The sequence below is a fragment of the Eschrichtius robustus genome, chromosome 11, assembly GCF_028021215.1.
Source record: "Eschrichtius robustus isolate mEscRob2 chromosome 11, mEscRob2.pri, whole genome shotgun sequence".
NCBI classification, from domain to species: Eukaryota; Metazoa; Chordata; class Mammalia; order Artiodactyla; family Eschrichtiidae; genus Eschrichtius; species Eschrichtius robustus.
Window position 1 is genome coordinate 108,969,540 of NC_090834.1, and position 9,168 is coordinate 108,978,707.

General features: G+C 55.7%; 1 protein-coding gene across 1 annotated transcript; it reads right to left on the reverse strand.

The window, feature by feature from the left end:
* Nucleotides 1-5,257: 5,257 nt before the first annotated feature.
* Nucleotides 5,258-7,069, reverse strand: POLD4 (DNA polymerase delta 4, accessory subunit). The gene is made up of 4 exons (XM_068556452.1): nucleotides 6,768-7,069; nucleotides 6,441-6,530; nucleotides 6,116-6,227; nucleotides 5,258-5,756 (listed from the first exon to the last, which is right to left on the reverse strand). The coding sequence occupies exons 1-4, from the start codon at nucleotides 6,862-6,864 to the stop codon at nucleotides 5,732-5,734; spliced, it is 324 nt and encodes a 107-aa protein (XP_068412553.1). The 5' UTR covers nucleotides 6,865-7,069; the 3' UTR covers nucleotides 5,258-5,731.
* Nucleotides 7,070-9,168: the final 2,099 nt, after the last annotated feature.

Here is a 9,168-nt window from a genome sequence, read left to right on the forward strand (position 1 = left end):
GTAGGAGGTCTCTAGGAAATGCCTTTTCCTTCAAGAGACAAAGGACTGAAGTAGGACTCAAGAGTTACCAAGGACCTTGTCCACCTTGTGGAAGCCGCTACTCATCCTTAAATACTGAGCTAAAGGGCCGTTTTCAGGAAGTCTGAGTTCCCAGAGTCCATCTTACACCCGTCTTGTGGCAGTGTTTAAAATTCTCTTATACATCTTTTCTGTCTCTCTCTCGCACTACAGTAAGCTCTTGAAACTTAGGGACCAGGGTTCTGATTTGCCTGTGCTGTGACCGGCACAAAGTTGTTTTCTAGATTAGGACTCAGGTGGATGAACTGGAGACCTACATGCCGAGAAAGCTAGCAATCATGTTGAGGATCCCCTAAGTCCTGGAGGTGGTGTTAACCCAAATTCGCTCACGCTGGCACTGCTGTGGCTTCCATCTACTTCTAGACTAATTCAGAAATGTCTTCCTTTCCCTGTTTACTCGAGTTTCTTGGTAAATTAGCTCCTTAAGCCCTCACGCTACTAGTGAGTTTGTCAGAGTTTGAGGGTGGATAAATGTTGCCACACCTGAGTCAATAAAGAATGAATCAGTGTGCCCCTCTTTGATGGGTGTGGCATGGTAGATACTATGACAGCTGAGATGCCAGCGAGAATTACAAAACAAGGACAGAGGGAAGCAGGAAATGTGGGGACCGAATTAGGGTGAGCCATCCTGTACCTTTCCACCTCCTCCTAATGAGATCTTCCTTGACGTCTCGGCACCATCACACCAGCCACTACCACTTGTGAAGCTCTCAGGAACCTCCCGGACACTACATCGACTCTCCTGCCACTCTGACACTCTCCCCTCTTCTTTGCTGGTCTTCTTCCACCTTCTTCTAGAGAGAATTTTCCCAAGTGCCATCTTTGGTCCTATCTTTACACCCTCTCCCTGTCTCCCTTTCCTCTCTCAGAGAACTCATCCATGGTCATGGGCTCAAATGTCTGCTCCTGGCAGGTGATTCCCCTCTGTCCCCTGGATTCCACACTCTTCTCTGACCTTGCTGCTGGACTTCACCTCTGGGTTTCCATTGCCTACTAGATGTTTCCATTTGGATGTCCTGTCGTCATCTCAAACTAAACATGCATGAAATCAAGCCTGTCTTCCCCTCCCAGTTTCCATTTTTTTCTGCCCATGGCACCAGCATTCTCTCACCCACCCAAGCTCAAAACCTGAGTCATATTGGACGGCTCCTCCCCATCCTTCCTTCCCAAACGCAAGTCTTGCCAACTTCCTTTGCAGGCTCTCGTATAGCTCTTTGTCCTTGTCCTTTGCATTGTCTGCTAATCTAGGTCTCAGCACCCATGTTTTGGATATTTTATAGCTTCCTACTTGGCCTTCCTGCCGGCAGTTTCTTCCCCGTCTAGTCTGGTCAGACAGATTCTCCAGAATGATTATTTTTATCCTGTCTCTCTCCTGCTCAAAAACCTTCAGGCACTCTCATCACCAGCGATGAGTCCAAACTCCTTTGTCTCAGGCTCAAGAACCTGTGTTTGTTCCGGCCACCTCACTCGTGTTATCCCACATGATATGAGTGCAGGCTCTGGAGCGGGACCCTGGGATCAAATCCTATTTCTTCTCCTCAGTCACATGCTACGTGATCCTGGGCAAGTACTTAACCTCTCTGTGCCTGAATTTCCTCTCTAAATTGCTTTATAAAATGTTTATAATCGTTTCTAGGATTGCTGTGAGGATAAAAGGCACTTAGGACAGTGCTGGATACATAGCAAGCACCGAAACGCTAGCTTTGGGTTGCGCTGATTTTTGTAGAGCAAGTGCTGCAGTCTGCACACATCTCCCCTGGGCACACACGCCCACCTCTCCTCACTGCCTTTGCTCAGTCCCTCAGTCTAGAATGTTTTTCTCTGTCTGCTGACTCTTACTCACCCTTCAAGGGCCACGGACCTCCATTTCCTCCCAACACACGCTTGTTTGGTGCTTTCTGCAGTGCAGCTCAGCCTCGGCTGGGTGGTAGTGGGCGTGTCGCGGTATATGAAACCAGCCATAGGCCACACAGGAACGCATCTTCCTGGGGTTCATTTTACTTGGTAAATAAGTTCAGCCATTTTTACGTTACAGCAACTACTCCACACACGTCATGGAGTAGAATGCAAAATTGGCCAAAAAGGAAACACACAACTACTAAGAATATTCAGAGTGGCCCTGGTGGCGAGTGTGCATTCATTCTGCAGCGGAAAGGTCTAAGAAGCAGGGGCCTGGCGGGTTGAGGGGCCAGGCGTGATGAGGTAAGGCGAGGGCCATGCCAGCGTGGCAGTCCTGTGCTCAGGGCCCTTGCAGTGAGGGTCCCTTTAACACTCTCTCCTTCCTGAGAACTCCGTGTCTATACCTTCCTACGTGCCCCAAGGTAGCACTTGTAGTACATTGCTTTTTAACTTTCCACATGGGTGAGTCTTATCTCTTCGATGCCACCCTAAACACCTGGAGCGCAGGTGTGGGTGGGAATGCAGGTGTGGGGTAACACAGTGGGAAGACAGACCCGGGTGGGCCCCGGTGCTCACGGATGAAGCAGGGCACTTTCCCTCTCAGCCTCGGTTTCCTTATCTGTGAGAGTGGATAATACTCACCTAATGAGATTGTTCTGAGCAGTCAACTAGCCAGCGTGAAGTGCAGCAGATGGCATGGGTTGGCGCTCAGTAAACATCAGATCCCTCCCAGCGTACCAGGCTGTCAGCAGACATCTGATTCTCCAATGTTCCCACCCCCAACCGTGTCCTCCTACCTGCATCTACTCCCATGTCCTCTGCCTCCCTTCCTGTCACAGTGGATGCTCCGGTCTAAGTCCACACTCTTCCTTGTGTCTTAGTCCTGGCCCTTCTCACCTCCACAAAGACTCCCTGTCGGATCACCCTCCTCACCGGGTCATTATGCTGTACTATCACGCTACCTAAAACAAAAGACGAGACAGAACAACAAATCAAAACGGTTCCTTGATCCCACACCCTCTCTAGTGGCCACTCGTTTCTTTGCTCCCTTTACAGTGAAAGGTCTCTGGAAGGATCAGCATGCTCCCCGTTTCCACTTGCCCTGCCCTCCCTCTGAGCCCGCTCCAGGCCCGCTCCCATCCCCATCACCCCGTGGGAGCTGCTCGTCTCCTGTGACCGCCACGTTGCCGAGTCCAGTGTGCTGTTCTTCTCAGGCTTCATTTTACCAGCCTCTCAGAAGCATCTGAGACTTTGACCCTCTGCCCAGGCTTCCCAGGCCCTACCCTCTCCTGACTTCTCTCCAGTCTGGCCCCTCCTCGGTCTCCTTGCTCAGGCCTTCTCCTCCCTTGCCTCTAAGCACAGAAGCCTCAGGGCTGTCCTCGGACCACTCCTTGCCTCTAACTGTACTCACTCAGGTAATCTCATCCCCACACACGGGTTTAAATGCCACGTAAAAGATGCCCCAATTTATATCTCAAACCCAGAGCTCTCCCTAGAATTCCAGACTTGCATGTCCACTGCCTACTCCCCAGCTTGGATGTGTCACAGACCTCAAATCTGAACTCCTAATTCCCCGCCCCACCCTCCCCTTCCCGCAATCTTTCCCATCTTAGTAATGGGAACTCTGCTCTTCCAGTTGCTCAAGCCAAACCTTTGGAGTTATCCTTGGCTCCTCTCTCTCTGAAACCCCACAGCCAACTGATCAGCAAGTCCTGTCAGTTAGTTCTCCCTTCAAAATACAGAAAGAAAAGAATCTGGCCACTTCTTACCACCTCCATCTCCCACGTGGAGCTAAATCACCATCACCTCTCACGAGGCCAACTCCAGTAGCCTCCTGAGTGGTTTCATTGCCTCTTCTTTCCCCAAACCCACAATCTGTTTTCTACCAATAGCCAGAGTAATGCTTTCAAGACGTAAGATTGATTGTCATTTATTGGCTTAAGACCACCAGTGTCTTCCTCTCTCACTCAGGATAAAATCCAGGTTCCTCGTCCCGGTCCGCAAAGCCCTGTGGGACCAACCTGCTACCTCTCTGGCCTCATTTGCCCCCCCACTTCCTCGCTCCCTCTGCCCGGCCCCTGGCCTCCGTGCTGCCCCTGGACCGGGCTGGAAACACTCCTGCCTTGGGGAGGGTGTGCTTCTTGTCCCTTCGGCCTGCCCGATGCCACCCTGTCGGAGAGCCTCCCCTGACCAACCTCTTCAGCACGCTTGGCATGCTCTGACCTCTCACCCTAGTTTTGCCCAGCGCTTACCACCGCCTGACATAATATTTACGTGTCTGTTGTCGTCCATCTCCTGACCACTAACAGCCCAGAGGAGCTCTAGAGCCCAGCACACAGCAGGTGCTCAGCAGCTGGGCAGGGCCCATGGCGGAGACGGGAAGAGCCCAGTGCACACGGCCCCAGTCTCTGCGCCACCACATACCTGCTGCTGGCGCTTCTGGGCAACTTTGGACAACCGTCTAGGCTTCAGTTTCCCTCTCTGTAAAATCTACCATGAAGGATTTTTAGGAAATTTAGGGATAATACATTTAAAGTACTTGAGGCATGGTCAGTGCTCAATAAAATGGGGACTAAAAAGGCCACTTGATTGCCCTCTAGGCCTCTTCCCAAGGAGTTAATAGTTCTGTCTCTATCTGCCCCAGGATGGAGGGCTGATGCATCAAATGAAGTAACACCATTAAAAGGAGTACTGATTCCGTTCTCCACGTCATATGTCCCAGGGTCCCCTAAGCGCTGTTTCTGAATACGGCCAGTTCTCCTCCATCTCCAGGACTTTCCAGTTCCCTACCAAAGCTCCTCAGATGATGGCCATCTTTGAGCAGGTCCTGCAAGTTGAAACGCTCCCCCAACCCTGCTTTGGATCCAGGTGGCCCCCATGTGGGAAGTAGAGGTGCTTGCTGGGAATGTATGTCTGTCTGGACCTTATGAGTCATGGGCCCCATGGATCCTGCTCTGACAAAGAATCCATTTTTGTGAAGTGGGCAGCCCTGGGCAGGCTAGGTGGTGGGTCCAGTGGGGTTTTCCTGGCTGGTAAGGGAAGGTGGCTAGAATAGTGTGCACCACCAGGGGGCGCCAGAGGTTGCTCAGCGCTTGTGAGGACTGACCGTTGGTTTTTTTTTAAAGGTGTCTCTCTTTCCTTCCTCTCAGGTCTAGGGTTAGGCAGTGGAAGAGGCAACACGCACCTTGCAGGAAAGCATGGTGCTAGTTCTCTCCCACCTATCAACTTGCTGGGTGCTGCCCGTCCAAGCAGGGCCACATTAAGAGACTGGAGGTCAGGCTTCCAGGCTCAGAGTTCTTTATTGATAAGCACTAGTGAACCCCTTGCCCCGTGAGCTCAGCCAGTTCTGCCCTCAGATTCCCAGCCTGAGGTGCAGAGCGCATCTTTGCCTCTTCGGTCATCTGCCTTCTGCCCGAGTCTGGTTCTTCCCAAAGCGGTGCCTAACTTGCCACATCATCCCAAGGACCACAGTGTTCAGGTCAGGCATGTGGCAGGCTTCAGAAGGGTCATGGCCAGGTCCTCGTCCTCAGAGACCACTCTCCATGTAGGAGGTGCTTGGCTTCGGCTGTGTCGGTTCTCAGAGGGGGCACTGGGAGCCTGCTGGTTGGACCTCCAGATTCAGCCTCTTCCCTTCCCTGTGAACCTCTTTCCTGCCAAATGTTCTCCACAGCAGAGCTGAGCCGAGGGGCAGCAACTGGTTCTAGCTTGTGTCTGGAGGTTCTCAAGTAGCGGGCGGGAGGTCTTAGGTGGTGCTTCAGAGGGGATAGAGATGCCAGAGGCTGTGCGAGGGGGTGTAGGATGGAGGGAAAAACCCGCGTCAGTTAAGTCCCTTGATCCGCTCTCACCAGCCCCAGCTCTTGGCCACGGCCTATGGTCCTTGGCCAACCTCTCAGTATTAAATAGTCCCTTGGGCCCTAGTGTACCCTTCCTCCACCATTAGCTCCGAGATAAGTATTAAGGCAAGCTTCTGCCTCCTGAGCCAAGCACCTTGTAGAACCTTCTTGCCTGCTCAGCGAGGAACCCCCCAAGACTGCACCTATTTCTTCCTCAGGTCAGGACGGCCCCCATCCAGGGTCAGCAGGCTGGTGGTGCCTGGGGAAGTCCCTGGCTCCCCTGAGAGCCCCCGCCGGCCTCTGACCTGCACTGGAAGCGGGGATCACCGGGGTGGGTCTGCAGCACCTGCCGCACTTCTTGGGGAGGCTTCAAGCCCATCTGCTCTGCCCGATGCCAGCGCTGCAGCCGTGTGATCCCTGCGGGGGTGGAAAGAAGACAGTGGGGCCTCGTGGGGGGCAGGGAAGCGTCCAGGCTAGAGAGTGTGGGTGGAGGGGTGTGTCAGGACCTCCACACCCCTGGTCTCCAGAGACAGTGCTGAGAGGGTCAGGCAGGGGCTGGGGCTGTTGGGCGCCGAGTGGGTGGCAGGACTGGCTCCGGGATGTGCTCTCGGGGCCTGAGGGGGCTCTCACCTGTGCAGGGCCCATACTGCCAGGCCAGGTCAAACTGCCTCAGCAGCTCCATCTCCGCTTCATCCACGCTCAGGGGCTGGGGCTCTTCCCCTGCAATGACATGCTGTTCCTCAGGCCTGCCCAAGCCTGTGCCCTGCCGGGCTGGTCCCCTGTCCCTCGCCTCACAGCTGACCCACTGTTCCCCAGCCCTCACCGCCCCTTTGCCTCTGCTGTCCACTGCCAGGTCTGGTGTAGGAAGTAGAGGACATACTTCACTTCCCCTACCATTGCCCACGTCCTCTCTTGTCCCTCACATCCACTCCTCCCGCCCTTCCACACCTCAGAGACCTAGCTCTGGTGCCAGCTCCCCCTTGCTGTGCCCAGCGGAGCCCTCCCTCCTCTTCACTACAGGGTAGGAGTCAGTGATGAGCCGTTTCCGGCCCATGGCGGCCACCCAGGCAGGCGGAGAAGGAGGCGACTGCCGGGAAGGAGAGACAGGCCAGCGGGCACGAGAGAGACAGCTGCAGAGAGAGAGAGAGTGAGAGAGGGCTGGGGCCAGAGAGCGAGCCTGGGGCCAGCGATGGGCAGACGGATGACCCAGACAAACAGAAAGGAAGTCCGAGGGTTCCAGGGAATGACGCCTCTCCCCCACCCCCACAAGCATGCAAACAGCAAAGACCTAAGCCAATGGGAGGCCTCCTCTGCGGGGCGGGGCTTAGCCCCAGCCAATGGCAGGTGGTGCAGACGGAGGGGGCGGGGCAGCTGATGCAGCTGCGTTCTGGGGGAGAAGGGGGTGAGGCTGGGGTGGGGGACCTGTCATGATATCCCCAGACTGCACCACCTCTTCCGGCCCCCCCCCCCCACTGGTCTGCAGTGGCTCTCGGGGGACTTGCAGAGTGTTATCCTCAGCCTCTCACTTCCCGTTTTCCCTTCCTAGGCAAATGTTCTTTTCAGCCTCACTAATCCCCGTGGCCGGTGTGTAGCTCCCCAGAGCCCAGCCGGAGACTTCCAAGCCCGCCCCTTGGCCCGCCGAGCGTTGTGGGGGCAGGTCTGGAGGTCCGGAGAGAGTTTGGGCTCATCCCGACCCCTTCCCGGCTCCCACGCCCCCCACACCGGCCCCAGGAGACCTGCCCGGAGAAGCCCATGGGTTCTGAAAGCTGCGCCCAGAGACACTGCCCACTCTTGAGTCCAGACGAGTGCTTGCCTCCTTGGCTCTCCTGGGGTCCTACAGCCTGCCCCTGCCCGTCCTCTAGTCAGGAAGATTCCACACCGCGCAGGAGGCCAGACAGAGTGCGCTTGGATCCCCAGTCCTTCATCAGTAAAATCCGCCCCAATGTGAGAGTATGAGCAAAAAATACCAACAATAAACCTAACACATATATGGCACTTACAGTGTGCCGAGTACTGTTCTAAGCACTTTCCCACATATTCACTCAACTGAAATAGACAGAAATGGTTCTTGAAATAGGAAGTACTGGAGACTTCCCTGGCGGTCCAGTGGTTAGGACTCGGTGCTTCCACTGAAGGGGGCGAGGGTTTGATCCCTGGTTCCGGGAATTAAGATCCCGCAAGCTGTGCGGTACAAGATAAAATGAGGAAGTAGGAAGTACTGATAGTCACAGGCAATGGTGGGGCCCCAGAAAACCATTGTCCCTCCGTGCTCCCCAGGAGCTCACAGGCTAAAGGGCAAGCAGACGGACACACAAATTGTCAGCGCAAGGATAAAATTCCTAACAAACAGGAAAAGGGGGAAGAGAGGGTCAGAAGTGGGCTGGACCTTGAGGCTGGCTTAGCACTGGAAGACCTCCTGGAGGAGGTGGGCTGCTGTAAACAGCGTCTCTCAATTCTCCACCCATGACCTTTGTCCCTTGGGCTCCTGTCATCGCTGAGTCACCCCTATACCCGCCTCCTCCTCACCAACTTCCTGGCGGCAGGCGAAAGCCCTGGCCAGGGGGAGTCTGGGAATCAGTGTGAGGCCCAGCCCAGCTCTGAGCGCCCTCCAGATATCCCATGCAGTTCTTCCTTCCAGGGGTGCAAGGGTCTGCTCAGAGGCTTCTGCCTTCCCCCTCTTGCACTGCTCTGGGGTCTGGGCGCTCTGCCTTAGGAGGACTGTGGGCACACGGGAGGAGAACGCCCTGGAGAGTAGACCACCGAAGAGGAGAAGCAGGAGGAGCGGGAGCCGGCCGTGTCTTCAGGGGCCTCCTCCTGCCCGGCTCTCCCCATCCCTTCCTGAAGGAGGGCGGAGTGGAGGAGTGAGAGCTCGTGGGCGCACTGCGCGGAGCTGGAGGGCCCTTCCCTGCCTTATTGTTTGGGCTGGGCCTGGTCTAATCCCCGCTTCTGCCTTCTGGACTAAGTGGGGCCCACGCTGAGGGAGACAGGGGCCCTGCTGCCGTGGGGAGGGAAGCAGGGAGGCCCTCTCCACCAGGCCTGGGAAGGGCTTCCGTGTGGGGTCCAGTCAGGCACAGAGCGCTCCAGGGAGGGATGGTGTCCAGCCTCTGTGGGACTGACCACCCCTCCCCAGAGGGCGTGTCTGGAGGTGTGTGGCACCCAGCTCCTGCGCCCACAAAGCCCTGAGGGAGTAGGGAGCCATGGGTGGGGCAGACCCCTCCTCATTCCTGGTCCCTCCCACCCCTGAAAGCTGATAGCCGTGGGGCCCTGCCACCGCCCAGGGAGCGTGAAATGGGGTATGCCGCTGGGCGGCCACAGCGGCTCCTACTGCCGCCTGAGCTAGTCCCTCTCCTCTCTGGCA